Source organism: Planococcus citri, chromosome 1 (genome assembly GCF_950023065.1).
Source record: "Planococcus citri chromosome 1, ihPlaCitr1.1, whole genome shotgun sequence".
Lineage (NCBI taxonomy): Eukaryota > Metazoa > Arthropoda > Insecta > Hemiptera > Pseudococcidae > Planococcus > Planococcus citri.
Genome location: NC_088677.1, coordinates 54,294,455 through 54,313,595, shown reverse-complemented (window position 1 = coordinate 54,313,595; position 19,141 = coordinate 54,294,455). Strand labels below are relative to the sequence as shown.

Genomic DNA, 19,141 nt, shown 5'->3' with positions numbered 1-19,141 from the left:
AACGCTGCGTTGATGTTGAACTTTTGATTTTCTGAAAATGAAAGCAGGGTTTTCTGAACGCTGAAACGGCGGCGGAAGTTCTTACCTTTTTTCAGTTTTTTCGTCCTGCGTATTACGTTTCTAGTGAAGTTGAAGTTGCTCTGTATTGTGTATTTTGTTACAATAATACAAGTGTACGAGAAGCATAATATAACGCTGTATAAATTCCATGAATTAAGCTCAACTTACGAAGTCACGCAAGCGCAGTACAAGAAAATTTTTACGTCGTTAAATTGCAGTTCATAGATGTGCTATATTTCGGTGTATTATATTTGTCTTAAATGAATTATAAGCTTTAAGCTTTGCTTTCGAAAGTTATGTTATGTTGTATGATGATAATTGCAAACTGAATACAGTGTTCGTGTTGGTGACGAAGTGTTCGAAGAGATAAACGTTGTGAAGTTCGGTTATCAATGTTTTGGTTATGAATATCATTCTCTAAGCGTAACGAGTATCGATGTGTTAATTTGTTTTAAACAGTTTTATAACTAATTCGTGTCTTATATATTAATTATTGTAGTCTAATTGCGGGCATCGTTGTTATTGTAATAGCACGATTCGTGTTTACCCAGCTGTATAATATCTAACACTTTCGAAACAGCTACTCGTTTTCTTAGGTTGTTATCATTAAAATAAGTAATAATGTTTTCTGGATTAACTAATCAAGTTACTAATTGGATGGGTAAAAAACAAGAAGAAGATGTTCCAAAAACTGAAGGTGAATCATTGTCACCTAAAGAAGAAGAAAATATCGAAGTTCCTGAAAGAAAAGAATCTGGGTTAGTGTTAGGTGTTTTTCATTCCCTACTGAATCATATGGCGTCTGATGAATGTTTTCGAATTTGATAAATTAATTTTTGCATCATTTTATTTACGCAGTGCAACGAAAGCGAGTCGTTTAGAAATGTTGGGAAATGTTAAAAACCAAATGACCAGTTGGATCGGCGGTGGAATAGCGAGCTTGAGGAAAACATCTGAAGGAGAGGCTGTTCCGGCCAATGCTGAATTACCACCAGAGTCACCTGTTTCAGAAACATCTGTTAAAGGATCTATCAAAGAGAAAGATGACGATGATAATTCTAGGTTTGTTGCTTATTGATTTGTGCTTTTGTACAATGAACGTAGTAATCAATACTGTTTGTATTTCATTTTTATAGTGCCACTGGTGGAGCTGATAGCGAAAATTTGATTTCCGATGATGAAGAAGGAGCTAAAGAAGAAGGATTTGCCGGCGGAGCAGGTTTGTTTGAGTAATGGTTTGAGTCAGCCAAGTCGCTTGTAATGTATTCTGTTGGTTCAATCTTTGAAACTGCAGAACTATAAGTTATTTTAGCTTCTAAGCAAAGAACTTTAATTCGTTTTTCTTTTTCAGTTTCAACCAAAGCTTTACAAGGTGCGAAAAGTTTTGGCAGTTTTTTGTATACTGCTGTGAATAAAGCGGGTAAAACAGTAACAGAAGCAGGAGCTAAAATCAAAAAGACTGTAGAAGAAAATGTAATGATAATTGCCTATTTCGATAATAATATTTCATTTATGCTTCATTTGAGAATTTATATCAATTTGTGTTTTTTTAATTTCAGAGCATTTTAGGAGAATTCAATAAAGAGCAAGAAGCCTTCATTAAAGATAAAGAAGCCAAAGGAAATGGTACCGCTGTACCTCCTTGGTCAGGTTGTCCGAATGAAGCTGCGCTGAAAGAACAGTGTCTCTCATTGTCAACAGTACGTTATACCTACTTTGTTTTAACTACCCTAACATTAGTGTACAAATTACCCCACAAGTTGAACTTTTAAAATTGAATGAGTGGAAAGAAGTAATTTTATTACAACGTGTGTATTGATTGGCGACATGCTTGGTTGGTTACAGGATAAAAAGAATTTTGTAAGAAGTCCTCCATCGGGAGCCGATTTTCAATTTGATTACAAAGTATCTTACCCCGTTGCCATGGCAACTTTAGCAGAAGATCCAAATCTTGAAAAAATGCGGTTCGAATTGGTGCCTAAAGTGTAAGAATATCATATTTCCTACTTCGTTCGCCTAGTTTGACTTTTAAATTAACTTTGTACGGTGTTACAGTATTAGCGAAGAAAAATTCTGGCGAAATTATTTTTATCGCGTTAATTTGATTTGCCAAGCTAATGAATTGTCTTCAATGGCTGCTTCAGAAGGGCAGCAATCATTATCAAAAACTGATGAAAATCCAAATGGTAAGTTGACGTTTTTTTTTGCTCCCTTCTCTCTTTATGTTTTATCAATTTGCAGCTTTATTTTTTTGAATTTTTTTCGTAGCATTATTATTGTTAAGACCTACTATTCATAATATACTATCGTGACTGTACTTTAGACGCAGAAAAAACTAATTGAGTTTTTTTCGCTTGAAAAATCGTATCGTGTTTGATCCGTATCTTGAATTTAAAGAACAAATGGAATTGCTTAAAAACATTTATTTGAATTTCAACATTGGCATTGGAAAAAAATTTGAACACGATAAAATTTTTAATTTAGAAATGCACTTCGAAACGTTTTAAAATGTTTTTATTTAGTAGAAATGCTTATACACACATCACTCGAGCTTTTTGTATTATTTTGTGCTAGTCAACGTTCCAAATGCATGCGCTAGTATGACCCGTTTAGAAGATGAATCTTCACAAATCACTGCTGAATTTGTTTCCGATAATTTTACCGCTTCACAAAAAGATATCGAAGAAGTAGAAGAAGGTATGAAGAAACTTGGTATGAGAAGCTCTCCTACTACTGAAGAAGGTTAGCTTTTTTTGCTTTGTTTTTTATTTTGTTTTAGAATTTAACTGATTCTTGAAGTGAGTAATTTGTATTTTTGTAAGTATATATTGAAATGGGATTTCTATGTAGTTGAAACTGTCACTTAAATCGCATGCTTCTAATACTCTGTAGTCTGTATGGTGATACGCTTTTGGTAAGAGGTAGTTCATCTTTTGTTGAACATTAACCAATGGAAATAACAATCAAGTTTGCAAAAGACTGAAGCAAACAATCTTCATGTACATATTTGTTTTTTTTTTGTGGTTACGTACTTGGAGTAAGTTGTTTATGAAATCCTAATCCAACTGTTGAGTTTTTATTAACCAAGAAACTTGCAATGTTTTCAATCCTCTCGTTCTTATAACGATAGAGAATTGAGAATTTTTGTGTTTGATGGGATGAAACGTTATGTTTATTTTGTATAAATTTTATTAACATATCATTTTTTAACAAAAACTATTTACAATATTTACATAATTAGCGCACTTAATCGAATGTTGTTTGTTGACAGCTTGAATTTGACGAAGGGTTTTCGGAAGATAAAATACTGCCTTTTCTAAAGTGATTCATTCGCTTTTGATTTATTATGAAAAAGATTCATCTATTTAGTATTTGCTTTTGCTTCTTAATGCGCTTTTATTTAGTTCTTTGGTTCCTTTTTTCAATTTCTTCATGTACGGTTTAAAAATAGGTACGTAAAAAGTATACGTATGATTAGTTTCTCAAAAAAGTTATTGTGATGTTGAAATTTTCATCATTTTTCCTCGCATTGATAAAGGTATTCATTCTTTGTAGGAAGAAACGATAAAAATATAAATATTTTTTTGAATGCTTTTATAATTTCTTGATAAAATACGATGAAGAAATTCTTGAATCATCGTTAGCGATAAATTCATCGTAAATATGTTTGCCTAATAATCTCAAATCTTTTTGAAATTTAATCATAAATATTTCTGATTTAGATATTTCAATTTGCATGTGTGAGTTTGGTATTGAAACTTTTCATGTACCTACCCCTCGAAATCCCCTGTGGACCGAGTTATAAAATAATACATAACGAAACAATCTATTTAATGATGTTATCGTGAATCAGTCAAGCTCAATTCCATGGAATATATTGTGTAGAAAAAAAAAATAAACACACGTGAATATTTTATTTAAAATTGAAAGCTCTTCTTTTTATTTTGTTACTGCGGCTAAAGAATATATTATAATTTCAGCTTTACTCATCACAATTCATGTTGCTTGTTTTATTTCTTCATCGCAATTTCCTTACATTTTATTTTTTCAATTTTTCACGCCGTAGTGCTTCGCTATATATTTTGATTTATTAAAAAGAGAGAAAAGCCTATCTTTCACGTTCTTCCATTATTGCTTTGTTATCATGGAAACATTATATCCCTGTCTTTTAGAACGCGAATGGGAGAAAGAGCTCGACGAAGAATTACAAAGTTTCGAAGTTGTTGACGGTGCTAACAACGATATGCAGTGGAAAAGTCATTCCGATGATATTCTAGATTCGGATGAAATATCGGATCTTAAGTAAATAAACCTAATTACTTGTTAAACGCGTTTGTTTCTAGCGTTCTTGTCATTTGTAAAGTAGTCCCGTATGTGTACGAATACGATTGCAAACTGGACAGTTATAAAATTTGTCTTATTGCGGTCATATTTTACGAATTGTATAAGCGTACTCCGCCTATGCTCTGTATAAGCTTTAACCTTCTCTTCCTTCGCTATAAAATACTTATTCTTTCATTCATCGCATTAGGCTTGATTTCGTTGTTATTAAACAAAAAACAGAAAAAAACAAAAAAAAAACGATATCGTTATAATTTTAATTTATAAAGGAGATATGTAATATCAAAATTGTGAATTGATAATAATTACCGTTATTGATATTTATATAGGCTTGAAAATTAGATGCGTTAGTGATTTTTATATTCTAAGTTCATCTTTCGTCTCGAATCGAGTAAAAAAAATTATAATCTGTTTGAATTCTACGAAAAATTGAAATTGGAAAAATTACATTGACAAGAAAAATATCAACACGATTGTGTATTATTTTGTTTTGAAATTTAAAACATGTCAATTATTCAGTAACAATATTTTATTGATAATTTCGAAAAATTGTATCGTATAGGAAAAAGAAAATCACTCGTTACTCCGTTCATTAAACGGTACCTATGTTGTTTTATCGATGATGTTAGGTGGTATTTATATGTGCGCATCATATCATTCCATTATCTTTTTATAACGCCAATTTTTATTATTTCGCTATACCTACGTATTGAATATCGCTTACTTCTTTCTCCTACTCAGCCAAAAAAAAAAAATATTTGAGAACGTCTCCGAGTAATTTTTTACGATATTTATGGTTTATATTGTTATCAAGTTATTCTTATTAATGTTGTGAATGTTAAAAAGTATGTTATTTTCTTTAAATCTAGTCAATATTTTTATTCGTTTTATTTATTGCTGTGGTTTTTGTAGCATTTAAGTCTATATTCAAGTTACTTATATACTTGTATTGTTAACGTTTTGAGGTTTTGTTTTATATAAAATATTGTAATGGTAAATTCAATAATTTCGCTTTTAGACGTTTTCTATTTCAGGATTTCCTTGTGCTATGCCGATATCGTATAACGTTTTAAAATTCCAAATTTCTCCATTAGGCCATGAAGTCTTTAAAAGTGTTTCCACTTGTATACGATGTTGGTAATATTTATGCACAATTAGAATTAGATTTGATAGGTTTTGAATATGGATTAAGTATTTAAAATGGTATGAACATATCATGCCGAATTCCAATTATTACTCACAGGCTGTCGAAAAAAGTTCCCTTCATTATACGAAACGCAATAGCGTAATTTTATTTTAATTATTAAAATTTTTCTCCTCGCTGCGATCGCTTTTTATTCTTACGAATATGTATGTACTTCTAATAGGCGTTTATTTGGCGGATTGTTTTGTTTCGTAAAGATGAATCGTTAAAGGAGAATTATCGTATGAGATGATTTAAATGTTATTAATCACTCTATGTCGGAGTAAGTGTACATTTGAAATCTTCTCGCCTTCTTTTTTTCCTATTTATTATGTATTTTTCTTGTTTAAATTTCTTCGTTTTTCCAAATTTTTGACATGATATGCTAATATGTGATCATTGTATCAAATATTTTCAAATATTTATAATTTTTTTTATGTTTATGTTTGTACTTACCATTACTTACCTTAATGCTTAAAAGAATGGTTATTCGCTTATCTATTATATACGAATGTTTCATTATATAATATTCTCTACCGTTTATTTTTCTTTTATAATGATTAATTGTTACTTGTAGCTTGAATATAATTAAATAAAGCTATTTATACCTAGATGCGCTAATTTTCTTCATCGTTAGGGTATGCAGGTGTTGCTAAATGTTTGCTGGGTTGACAATATGTATTAGAAACAGTAAACACATTGGAAAATGATTGATTATTGATTCGGTAAAAGTGCGAAAATTCTTTGTGTACAACTGAATCTTTTTGCTAGATGCTATTTTCGTACTCAGAATGGAAAATTTTCCAATTTTACTGCATATTTTGTCAACACTGAAGACGAAGAAATTGCTATTATTCACCTTTTTGTATTTTATATCGTGTTGATTACGAGTAGATAGGTACGTGAAGAACAGGAAGCGTCTGCTTTGATCTAATGGGGTTGTGTTGTCGTTGTCCAAACATTGAATCTTGGGATCTTGTGGTACATAGAATTCTAGTACAAACAACAGTAACAACACGAATGAAATGATTTAAAGTTCAAGACTACTGCTTTGATTGAAAACAACGATAAAACAATAACTTTGGGTACGAGGGTAGGATTCATTTTTGTTCGCGTGTTGGGAAAATGAATAACAGACATGATAGGTAATTTTCTGGAGGATTTTTCCACTTGTTATGGACAGTAAAAATGTGTGTTGAGTGTGACTGTCATTATATGGTGCTCACGCTAAATTAGCTTTTGATATGATTATGAATACGAATGAAAAAAAATTATGCATTCGCAGGTATCCACAAAAAGAATCGAAATCTTTTTCGCTCGTCTTCCGCTCAGCAAACTCTTTCTTTTCGATACCCATCTGTCAAAGCAATATCATATTTCATAATTTTAAACGTAGGTAATCTTATGGAATATGGAAATTATAAATCAACTCTCTTCGAATGAGTTTCCAATTTTGAATTTTTTCTAACAATATTTTTTTTTTGACCGCGAACGACCCTAACGTCCTCTCGCGTCATTTGAATTCGTTCGCTCATATTGACCTTCATTCTGCTAAAAATTCTTATCACATCATAACTGATAACTAAATATCTCAACAACCATTATAAAATTTCAAATTTTATTGAGTTCAACTCATGATTTTGTAAAATCCTCGAGTATTTTTCTGAAATATTAGTCAATATGTCGATGGTATACAAGGCAGCCGTTTCAGTTGGTGATAAGATTGTTCCAAAAGCTTTGCAACCATTATGGCAACATCCAGCAGGTGATTTTAAATTCTACTCATACTTTTTTTCTGTTTTGTACACCTTATTACTTCTGATAATAATGTTGAATGTAATTTTCCCTCCTAGGTCCGAAAACTGTTTTCTTTTGGGCTCCTGTATTCAAATGGGTAAGTTTCACAGTCATTTCAACTGTTTTGGGTTGAAGTTTGAGTGCTAATTAGCATTTCGATTTTGAAGTATATGTAATGAAATCATTTTTTTCCAAAGGGACTAGTTATCGCTGGAATTGGCGATCTACAAAGACCAGCTGAGAAAATCAGCGTTTCTCAATCTTCCGCGTTGGCTGCCACTGGTGTCATTTGGTCAAGATACTCGCTAGTTATAATCCCGAAAAATTGGAGTTTGTTCAGCGTTAATATTTTTGTGGCCATTACTAGTATTTATCAGTTGACCAGAGCTATTAGGTAATGTTTGAAATCATCATATTTTATTCAATTGTGTAGACGTAGCATTCAGTTCAACTCCTTTATATATTATAATTTCATGTGTTTTATGTTAATGCAGGTATCAACAATCTTTAAAAGAAAAGGATGCTCAATGAATCAATACATGAGGTTTTATGATAGGTAGAAAATTGATGAACAAAACTCGTTGATTGTTCTTTACCAAATTAATCTCCTGAGATGCTTCTAGCAATTCCAATTTTGTTTTTGTTTACTCTAAAAAGTGGTTTTTGTAATATTGTGATAAGTATCATTTAAAAATTAAGCGTGGGAAAGTTACTATCGAAATTATTTGATTGTAATCGGTTGTTTTCTGTTATTTTTCTTCTAAAGAGTTACCAATAAATTTTTCGGTACAATTTATTGTTGATGTGTTAATTAAACGTTGATTCAATTATAAGAAAATGTTGAGAGTCGTGTTCTTTGAATGAAAGAAGTAGGTATGCTGTAGTTGAAGTAATATACGTGTTCTGTATATACTTTAGCTAAAAAAAAAAAAAGTAATGAATTTGAACTAATATTTCGTTCAAATTCAAAATAAAAAATAAACATAGGAAATGAAAGATCCCTTAAAGTCCTTAAAGGAACCGCTTATGTTCACTGGAGTGGAATTTTTCTGGAAACTGGAAAACGCAGGAGTCATACTTCAAAGCCTGATTTTAAATTTAAGATGTTCAATTATTTCAAAGCTCGACGTCAACACTATTTCCATACAGATTTACATTCATATATTTGAAATTTTTCAACTTTAAAATTAACGCAGATTGTTTTGAAATTTTAAATTTGCGATTTTTTATTTCAATTTTCAACAAAAAAAAAATTTGAACGTTAATTCACTTTGTTTGAACCAAGAACTGAAACCTAGGCTAATACGGATTACGGAAGGAAATTCTCATATAATTTTTTATGTAAGTACACTGCAAGCTTTAAAATTTTCTAGTTGACCTATTTTTTTCGAAAAATGGAAATGAAAATCAACTAGTGACTATTTGACTAGTAAAGTAATAAAAAATAAATTATTTATTCAAAAAAAATAAATTATTTATTCAAAAAAAATAAATAAATAAAAATTGTTCATCCAACAACTAGCGCTACAACTAGAATATAGGTAACTTTCAGCACCTATCTGTGGCTGCCATATCAGCCATATGATTGTGTAAACTTGAAAGCTTGAATTGATAACGAAAGTTTAAAAAACTTGCGTGCAACGTGATTGTGAGCTGCTTTGGTTAGTCAAAGTTGTGATTTTGATTTCGAGAACCGAAAGCTTTCCAGTCAAAACGTGCGGTTAAAATATGTGATTCGATGGCGTATAATATAAAAACTGTTGACATTCGTCGATTGAAAATACATTGCTGGCGTCGCGTCGCTTTTGTAATGAATGGAACTTGTATGTAATACTTCGAGGTTATTTTTTAATCGTGGAATGAAAATCACCGTGTCTTATTTTAACTGTATATCTTGTAGTTTTTAGTCAATTCGTGTATTTTTTAGTAAATTTGTAGTTTATTAGATAATTTTATCGTATCAGACAAATTTTATCCTTCGAGAAGACGCTGCTATCGATACGTCAACGACTTGGTGAGTGTTGTTTTCATAACTATCGGCTTTTTAATATTTAATGTACAGATTTACCATTATGACCAGTATTTTTGTATTATAAGTATCCAAAACGTATACTGGTATGAAAATAACGTCGATCAGCTCAAAATATGCGAAATCCATTGTTCTCGTTGTTTTGCAATAATCGAACATTTATGTGGCGGGATTCTGCAACCTCCATTACTTTGGTCACGAGTTCATCTATTGGAATTCAGTTTTACTACTTTTTTTATTAACGTGATCTTCCGGTATGAGTTTATAATTGACAATTGTTTTGTATGGAAAATTATTTCTTTACAATAGGGTACGAAACTACTACATGATTCTTATAGCTGGCGTATGTACGTTTATACGCGATTGGATATGGATCAATTTTAGACGCACGGATTGGTATAAAAATCATAATCAATTCACCCCTAGTTCAAACAGCAATAATTATTCCCTCGTGGTTTATGAAGTACTAATTAATATTTCGAAGACCTCCGATATTTTGGTTGTGGTATGTTCGTGAGAAAAGTAAACAAAATATTGGCGGGGTAGGAGCCGTGTACATAATATATTTCTTCACACATGAATATCTATATCAATCAATGCCCATTTTTTATAATAATTTCCTTGTAATATATTATTTAATGAATTATAATCAATACCTACTTAATAATTATTCCATTTTGAGTGAATGGGTGCTGATATTTGTTTTCGTGACTCATAATCATGAACTCGAGTATGTAGTGGTCAGTCTGAGTCTGTTAATGGTGAAGGAGATGAGGTATGGTCTCAATCTGGAAAGTCCCCCAAAGAATTGAGAAAAACCAAATTGTACCTAAATTCGTTCATTTTTTTTTGTAGCCCAAGAAAAAAACTAAGCAAAAAAATGTAGTTTTTCTTTCAAAGAAAATCCCCTCCTGTTGCTTATTGGACAACAGTATAAAAACATCTTGAAAATTCGAAACAGTATTGTAGTTTGAAACAAGAAAATTATGCAAATAATATCGCCAAACGTTTTAAAAACGAATTTCTACCAAACAATACGGGTAAAAGATTTTCGTTTTTGGAACGAACAACTATTTTGAATTATTTTTACATAACTACGTTAAAAGCTGTATAATTTCCATATTTCCATATCCCTCTTATTACTTTTTACTCTTGGCGAATATTTCTGGTGTAAAATGAATCAGGGTCGTTACAGATGATGGATAATGAAACACAATTAGGAAAATAGGATCGGCGACAGATGGCCGTACATCTGTTATTTTATTTTAAATAATAATCTTCCACGGATTTGTCGAATGCAACTTACTTTTTTCCATAAAAAACTGAAGATTTTCAATCGATCGAAATTTTGATGAAAATCTCAGTCCCAAATATACGAACTCGTATTGAATTTCGAAAAAATTCATTAGTTTTACATATTTGTTATTCTGAGTCAACCAGCTCTATTCTTGAACATTTATTATAAAAAATAAGAAAAATCTAAGTTACTGTAACTATTTTTTTTTTCAAATAACGGATCATTATACCTTTTTTTCTTTTGTCTCTTTCAAACAGTTGTAAGTTAGATAAACATGTACATCTCGAACGAAATTCAAATTGACGCAAGCCATGTTAGGTTTTAAAAAGCTAACATATTATCGTCAGTTGTCAAACAACCGTATTAGAACAATTGCCGCAAAAAGTAGACAACATGAGCCGCCATTACTTCATCGAATAACGCAACATCCTCTGTGTACAATGCAACAAAACGTATTACCAGTCAATGAACTTTTTTCCAACTCATTTATGCGCTTTTGTTTTCCAACTACCTCAGTCGAACTCGAACGTCATTTGGTTTTGAAAATTTTTACCAAGACTCTTTAATATTATTCGATGTTCTCTGTACCTACTACCTACCTATTGGGTAGGTAAACGTTGCCATATGGATGAAAAAAATAGAATAAAATAGACAATTCGACAATTGTCGAATTCGTTTCACATGGGTTGGACACGAACGCCGGACCAGGTCATAAACAAACAATGCGAATTGTTTTGTTCATTTAATTGACATACTCTGGACCTAAAAATCAATGAAAAATTCATAGCGAACAAATATAACACAGACGAATATATGCAGGTATCATTTCAAGCCTACGATTTATAGACGCATTTAACCATTTGTATGCATCCTATTCGTACGATAAATATTCGCCCATTATGTAATGATTGTAATTCTACGCAGACGGCTACGCAATTTTAGTCTCGTTTTTACTTTCCGCCGCTTTAGCTTCGTGTATACTATTAGCTTGTAAATATTGTAAGTACGAGAAAATATTTTTTGGTACATCCATTTTCAGTTTTAAAGTGGTATGTAGCATCGAATATAGTGACCACTAAGTTGGCGGAGCATATTTTTCACTTAAAAGTTCAAAATAACCAAGCATAATATTCTCTCCTTCCTCTGCAAGAGATACATTCAGCTTCCTAGGTCATTCCCACCCCATTTAAGGCGGAATTAAGGTGGAAAACCCCTCATTTTACCCTTATTTTCGGTTTTTTCCTCCTTAAAAGAAGTGGGGATGACCTAGGAAGCTGAAATTTGGATATGTTAATCACAATGGGAGTACTGACCAATGATATGATTTTGGACCATTTTCATCCATTTGGGACCATATTATGGCCCTCCAAAAAAAATGACCTTACAGTAATTTTCGAATTTGACCCTCTCCCACTCTAGGGGTCGACTTTAGGTCCCAAAATAATCTCATTCCCCAAGTTTGACTTTTTTTGATCGATTAGAACAGGTTTCAAGTCCCAAAGTCATGAAATGTAAACTTATTGAAATCACATCACTTTGAGGGGTCGTAGCGCCCCCCTTGGGGCTAGGGAGTTGGTTGAGAGCTCATTTGATAGGTATTTGAGGAGAGATTAAATAATCAGTGCTTATTTTACTCAAAAGTAATTTTTTGACAAAAAACTGATTTTGGGGGGCTTTGATCCACTGTGGGGGATTAGCTCCAGTGGTAGGGGCGGGGGCTTTTAGTATGTTGTTCACTACACCATCCTAGACAATATTCGCAAAAAAAACCTTTGATCCCAATTATGTCCGGGTCAAATCGTAATTTGACTGGGCTAATAAGATTGAAGCCAAGTTGAGAATTGATTAAACGCTGCTTGGTACCGGTCTTTTGAGTTTTCAGGAAGTAAGTTCTGTTTCTGTTTAGCAATGTTAGCTGAACGAAGTAATTCGGACGATGTGTTACACTGACGTTGTCTTTGTAAACACACTGAACAATACTGTTTATGCGTTATCAAAAAATACGCCCTTTCGAGTGGAAAAATACACCATTAAAATTTTAACTGTCGGTTTTGAGTTTAGCTCTCGTAGTAAAATTTTGAATTTGAATATTTTTCAAAAAGCACTACCCCGACACTACAGTTTTTCCCACGGTGTTGTCGTGGGAAAATTTTGACCCACGCGCTTGACCAAGAGGCATGATTCATTTTCCCGTTCAACTAAATTTTTCATATTTCTTCTTCCATAGATTATTCAAATTTTCATCAAAAATTAAAAAATTTGAATAATCTTCGAAAAATATAATTTGAAAAATTTAGTTGAACGGGAAAATGAATCATGCCTCTTGGTCAAGCGCGGGGATCAAAATTTCTCAACGACAACGCCGCCGTGGGAAAAACCTGAGCGTCGGGGTAGCGATTTTTAAAAAGGAATTTTAGAATTCAAAATTTTACTGTGGGACTTAAACTCAAAACTGTCAGCTGAAATTTTAAAGGGTTGTGAATGTGGTACTTGGGCCAAAGGCTACAACTGACGATGAGACCACTTTCCATCCAAATCTCGAAAGGGACTCTTCATGGAAGTTCCTTAGTGAATGCTGAAGAGTGCTGACGCTCGGAGCTCAGAAAGATTAGTCATTTTAGAAACACAGTCAACTTGGAGATTTAGAATCCACGAGAATCTGCTTAGGTAAATAATAGCTTTTGAAAATGGATGTTCGATTTTATTTGAAAAAATAAGACTTTTTAAGGTTTTGGAAGTTGGTGAATGGAATCTAAAAAGTGTTGAAAAAAGATATCATGTTAAGTAAGAAATTCGAGGTAAACTCATTACTTAATACTTACCAACACTTGTCATCTTCCTAAAAACGTCACTACATTTAATTATTTAAACATTTACACGTTCCTGTGAAATGTTTCTAAAAACACCTGTTTTTATGCTTCGTTATCATTTATTTGTCAAATCACTCTTTGGTACTAATTACAAAATCATGTCAGTCTCACTTGTATTGGTAGAATTTACGTTTCAAGTGAAAGCGTTTTATAATTTTTCATCGAGGGTTTCAATTAATGCGACGAAATATCGAAATATATTACTATAGTATGTTGCTAAATTACATTTGAAAAGTATTATAATTGCTCCGAAATTATTTGCACATTTGTTTTAATTTCTTCGTGTTGCAAAATTAAATAGCTTTGGTATACAAGACGATATGTTTATGAGTTTTATTATACTTCCTTCTGCGAATATAACTTCCCCTAATTCAGTACACCCTTTGGTTAATAAATTTCAAAGCTTTTATGCCTTTCTTAAAGGGTTGTGAGGATACGAGTTTCTATTAAACCGACTATTTTTCATAATTATTATATTTTACTGGAGTAGCGTAATACGATATCGGTTAATTTTTTCTATCGAGCTTTTAAATTTCTATAAATGAAGGTGCTGCAGTTAAAACGGTTCAAACGTTGATCGCGATGTTGCATGCGACCCTGCATGTGAAGTACCCGCCTCAAATGTCTACCTTGAAAGCTACTTATATATAAGTAGACGAGAGAGTTCATAACACGAATAGAAACCAAACAGAACTGACCCCTGTAGTCTGGACTTGAGACACGAAAGTACCTACCTATTATTATCGTGTCTGTGACCGCTCATCTTTTTGATGATTAATAATTGAATGAATAATGGCTAAAAACTTGACAAGACTTTTTATGCAGTATCTGTAATTCTGTATGACATGAGGTAGAATTTTGAGTTGCTGGAAAACGACATCAAGAGACAAGAGTTAATTTAGGATACTGTTGTGGTGGTCAGATATAGATAATATTCGGTCAGCTTATTGTTCTGTAATGCTAGCCAATTTTTGAAAATTTCTGCAGAACTTTTCATTTTGAGGACTTTGAGGTTAACAGAAAATACAAAATGAAGTACTGCAATAATAGTCAAAGTTACTGATGAAACGTTTTTGAATCAGCGAAGGCACTTATGAAAATTGCAAAATGTTCATCGAGTATTATTTTTTGTTGCAAATTTGAAGGGATTGCAGGCCATTCCAAAGGTGAGAAAAAACATGAGAAATAGTCAGTGTCGAATAAGGTTGATGTAGGTATGTACAATTTATAAAACTAAAAAGCACATCTGTGGCATTTTCTCACTCTACATCATGTAGGTAGAGGTACTAGGTAGGTATGTTCGAATTTGGACCTTGGACCACTTTTGAATTTTGCTTTGGAAATCCACATACCTAGTTGATTTGAGAAAATCCTCTATTTCCTATTTCCAAAGTGCTCGGTAACTCAATTTCACTTTTTTTTTTGAGTACGAGTATCATCAATCAGCATCTAATTTTTCAGTTGAGCTTCTCCCATGAAAATTCTAGAAGTAGAAACTTACCCCTGAGATTTCTTTCGAAAGGCATTACAAAGTTGAATTAATAAAATAATCACTCCCTACTCCCTAGTCTCTACGCAAGTTCATAATGTTGAAAATGTTGAAAAGCATAAAATAATATCGAATGGCAATTGATAATATTATTCAATTCATCATTCCCACGAAGAATTTCAAGAATCAGACGGTTAAGATTTGAAATGGATTTTTAATCGTGGTGGGAGGAGTAACGAACGTACGTGATTGAATTCTTCAAAGCACGACTGACTCGTGACTAGTTGGTGGCTGGCGTGTTGAAGTTTTCGATGCAGGTTGTAAGTTGTACGTGTGTGCTGTGTAGACCTTAGTTTAGTCTTTGGTATCGTAATAGTCAGTACGTATACTAAAATACTCGTATGTCGTCGGCTTTAGTTTCGATATCGTTGTAATATTTCGCCGGGTTATAGTAGCGATGAATTGCGACGCGTAATGATGTAATGAGCCGAGTATTATCAAACAACATGTGAAGTTCGGGTGAATTTTTTTATCGTGTAATTTTTATTCGTCGTTTCTAGTCTGTTTAAATTTTAACCGTTTTTTTTCTCTTAGTGCCAAACGTCAAACGATCGATCGTTTGAATTTTAAATGTTCGTTATGGTTTCATGTTCGCTGTAGCATTTTCCTCTTCAACGTTTTGATTTGGTTTGCTTTTGTTTTGTTCGAATCGTTTAATCAAAATATTACCTACCCAGTGTTGTTGATCGTATCGTATATTAGTGCCATATTTTGTGGAAATTCCATGTCAACGAATGCATTTACGAGATGGTGAGTGGAATTAGTTCATTGTTTAGGTATTCGGCATTTATGTACCTGCTTATGATTGCGATTTCGTCGACAGTTGTGTTTTTTTTTCGAACGATCACGTGTACGCTAAAGTACTAGAAGCTAAGTGATTTTTAAAAGGATGCGATCATGGTATGTTATGTAAAATTGTATTACATATTCAAGTTTCATGATAGGAGATCTGCGAGTTGAGATTATTATCTCATGGTTGATTTGTCAGGGTTTCTGATATGATTATCGACTGAAAATATTTACGTATCTATTTCCATTTCATATCATCGTAAGATTGCATTTTCAGCGAATAACTTATAAGGATGTTCAAAGGTCAGATTTTCTCGAATAACAGGGATTAGGCTTTGATTAAGTTGGAATTTTCCGAATTATTGAGATTTTCTCTAAATAGGTATTTGCCCTAAAAAGCTTAAAACAGTAAACACTGATGCATACCTAGTACCTACTCTTCATTTATTGTTCTACAGGGTGCCCAGAAATATCGAGTACCTACCCTGAAGAAAGTTTTTTATTATTGGTTGGCAATGTGAAATAGATGCATATGATTGGTGGAATGTTATCTCTCCAGTCCAACAACCAATCAGGTGCTATCATTATTATCATTCACTGTGACCAACCGAAGTATTTTTATTTTAGTAGAAAACTTTTTTAGGGGTACTGATATTTCTTGGCACCCTGTATGTAGCATTAGGTTTGTTCGGGCGACCTCTTCTAACTTCTACAAGTGAAGAACCTTCTATAAACTGAAAAAGTTCTATAATTCATAATTTCTACTAGCCCCCGAACGATTTTAGAGAACTGTTACATGTGATTTGAATGGATTTGAATTTGTTATCAGTTTGTCCAGCATTTTTATTTGTGTGAATTAATTTTAACCATAGAAATGGGGGACAGATTTCGCAGCTGAAGTGACTAAATGCTGAGAAGCTATTGCTTGGTACGGTTCGGAGTTCTCATACAGCACAACTAATTCATTATAGGAATTTCGAGACAATGGTAAAAATCTTATAAATTCAATATCAGAATAACGTTGTGTAACTTCTTCAAAAAAATATAAAATTGAAACTCTGGGAACAGTGACATATTTTTGCATAATTAAACAGATTTCCTCGTCAAAATCATCGTCAGAATTTAACAATTCAGCTACTTGATGATGAACCGTGAATATGGGTTCCATTGTGCCAAAATACATATTACTGAAACGTTTTCAGTGTTTTATATTTCACTTCTATCAAAAATTAAAAATTGAAAATTTCTTATCAGCGTCACTTTTTCTGGTTTATCACTTGATGTACAGCTTCTACAACTTAACTTCTACACCTCTTCAAACTTTTTGCGGCATAGAAAATTTAAGACAACATTGAGGAAAATCAAACTGGCTCAGTGATGAAAACTACACGTGAGCACAAAATTTCCCTTTTTTCCACGAATTTCATTTCAAAACTAAAAACTGTTTCTCCCTTTTTTCCAAATTCAAAGCTGCTTTCAACAAAAACAATACATAATTAATTAACTTCAATTTGCATGCAATAATTTATTATATTTTAATTTTCAATATAAAAATAACCTAATACATAATATATTGAGGTACAGACATATTTTTGTAATTTGTACTTATCGATATCTTTAAGAGAAAATATAGTAGGGTATACATTTTTCAAAGTTTATTCTCAGCTTCTGTAACTTTGAATCATTCGATGGTCTTCAATTTTTCAATTAAATGAGGAATTCTAATTTCTTTAGTTTTCATACTGAATAATATGTGCTCAGGTGCCTCAGGTTCTATCATTTTGAATTCATCAAAGCACTTATTGATTGGTAAACTAGTCTTATTTGTATAGCAGCTTCTATACATAGATTCAAACATGAAACTTTGATTTCATTCTGGATGTTTAGTGGAATTTCAACTATTGAGCTATCTTCACAGTCAGAGTCAAAAAAAAACTTCCTTCAAAGGTCAAAAATAATTTGGGTATTATAAGTTGAATGCTGCTGAGTTTTTGGCAGGGTCAATGAATTTCATTATGAATCGATTTTTTGCAACTTGAATAATCTTGGATTTAAAAAAAAATTAGTGTACCAGCATATTTATTTTTAAGAAAAAAAAGTAAATTAATAAAATTAATCAAAGTAGATATTATGGTATACCAATACACCCATTTTTTATTAAAACAAGGGAACAAACCAATAAAATTAATTAAAACTAAATAAATTATGATATCTATGTGGTTAATGTCATCATGTGGTACTTACTCTGTTTCTTCCTCAATCGACGTTATACGGTTCTGCTTGATTATTTTGAACCGTGGAATAATTATTTACAGCAGATTTGATACTACAGATTAAGTACATATTTGTAATACTCATTAAAAAAATGATATGATAAACAATTATTCATCAATGTTACTTAGGGATCACTTAGCTAAGTAGTGAATTTTGAAGCAATTTTTCTAGGTGTGATTGAATTTTTGAAATTTTTTTAAATATTAAATTGAGAGATTGAACTCCAAAATATTGATTTATTATTTTAAAAATATGAAATTTTCATTTGTTTATGAGAAAAACTGAATCAAAATTTACTATTTAACTAAGTCATCCCTAAGTAACATCTATGAGTATGGTATGCCTCTAATATGGTATACTAATAAAACCACTTTTAATTTGTAGATTAAAGAACAAACAAATAAAATTAATCTAACTTTTCATAATTTGACTGAAAGGAAAATGCAACATCGTCGAAGTATTGAATCAACGACTGCATGACTTTGTAAAAAAATACATTTTTAAAACTTGAGCTGATGCTAGTTATCAGCTAAAAGGATGTTTGAATCGAAAAACAGATCTTCAATTCAATCTTTCAGTTTCCTTAAAAGATTTACCTGAAACCAAGGTTGTACATTGTTTTCAGTTCACAGAGTGGAAATGTAGTAGTAGTCCTGAAATGTCCCTTATTTTTCATTCTGAGAAAATTATTTACTAATTTTTGATCATCTTTTAAATTAAAAAATTTGCTTGTCCCCTTCATCGTTATATGCTTTGATGATAAAAATTTAGAAATTTACAGAAAAAAGAATTAAAAAATGAATTGTTTGCTAGAAGAAGCATCAGAATGAGGAACACGCACCAGCCAAGGGGTGCCGCCGCTCATTTGACTTCTTCTGCTTTTCCTATTCCATTTTAAAACAGGACAATTCTTCAGCAATAAGAACCAATTGAACAAAAATTGATAAAGACT

General features: G+C 31.9%; 4 protein-coding genes across 6 annotated transcripts in view; all 4 read left to right on the top strand.

Annotated features, from left to right (window-relative positions):
• Window positions 1–89: 89 nt before the first annotated feature.
• Sap47 (Synapse-associated protein 47kD) lies at window positions 90–6,195 on the top strand. 3 transcript variants are annotated; one of them, XM_065346276.1, is made up of 10 exons: window positions 90–818; window positions 919–1,122; window positions 1,197–1,279; window positions 1,412–1,533; window positions 1,620–1,760; window positions 1,906–2,045; window positions 2,116–2,246; window positions 2,635–2,802; window positions 3,332–3,381; window positions 4,233–4,370. In XM_065346276.1, exons 1-9 carry the CDS (start codon window positions 682–684, stop codon window positions 3,334–3,336), a joined length of 1,131 nt encoding a protein of 376 aa, XP_065202348.1. In that variant the 5' UTR covers window positions 90–681; the 3' UTR covers window positions 3,337–3,381; window positions 4,233–4,370. The 3 variants fall into 3 exon arrangements, with proteins under 3 accessions (XP_065202348.1, XP_065202347.1, XP_065202349.1); XM_065346275.1 differs by lacking the exon at window positions 3,332–3,381 and having other exon boundaries at window positions 91–818; window positions 4,233–6,195; XM_065346277.1 differs by lacking the exons at window positions 2,635–2,802; window positions 3,332–3,381 and having other exon boundaries at window positions 91–818; window positions 4,233–6,195.
• Window positions 6,196–7,128: 933 nt separating this feature from the next.
• LOC135832805 (mitochondrial pyruvate carrier 2-like) lies at window positions 7,129–8,175 on the top strand. Its single transcript, XM_065346288.1, has 4 exons — window positions 7,129–7,349; window positions 7,438–7,478; window positions 7,579–7,775; window positions 7,876–8,175. The coding sequence occupies exons 1-4, from the start codon at window positions 7,265–7,267 to the stop codon at window positions 7,910–7,912; spliced, it is 360 nt and encodes a 119-aa protein (XP_065202360.1). The 5' UTR covers window positions 7,129–7,264; the 3' UTR covers window positions 7,913–8,175.
• Window positions 8,176–9,312: 1,137 nt separating this feature from the next.
• klar (klarsicht) overlaps window positions 9,313–19,141 on the top strand; it is a 159,782-nt gene continuing 149,953 nt past the window's right edge. Inside the window, exon 1 of the mRNA XM_065346264.1 lies at window positions 9,313–9,395. The gene's annotated coding sequence lies outside the window, so the exon portion shown is untranslated. The remainder of the gene's footprint in view (window positions 9,396–19,141) is intronic.
• Rad17 (Rad17 checkpoint clamp loader component) overlaps window positions 15,291–19,141 on the top strand; it is a 37,791-nt gene continuing 33,940 nt past the window's right edge. The window contains exon 1 of the mRNA XM_065346269.1: window positions 15,291–15,876. The gene's annotated coding sequence lies outside the window, so the exon portion shown is untranslated. The remainder of the gene's footprint in view (window positions 15,877–19,141) is intronic.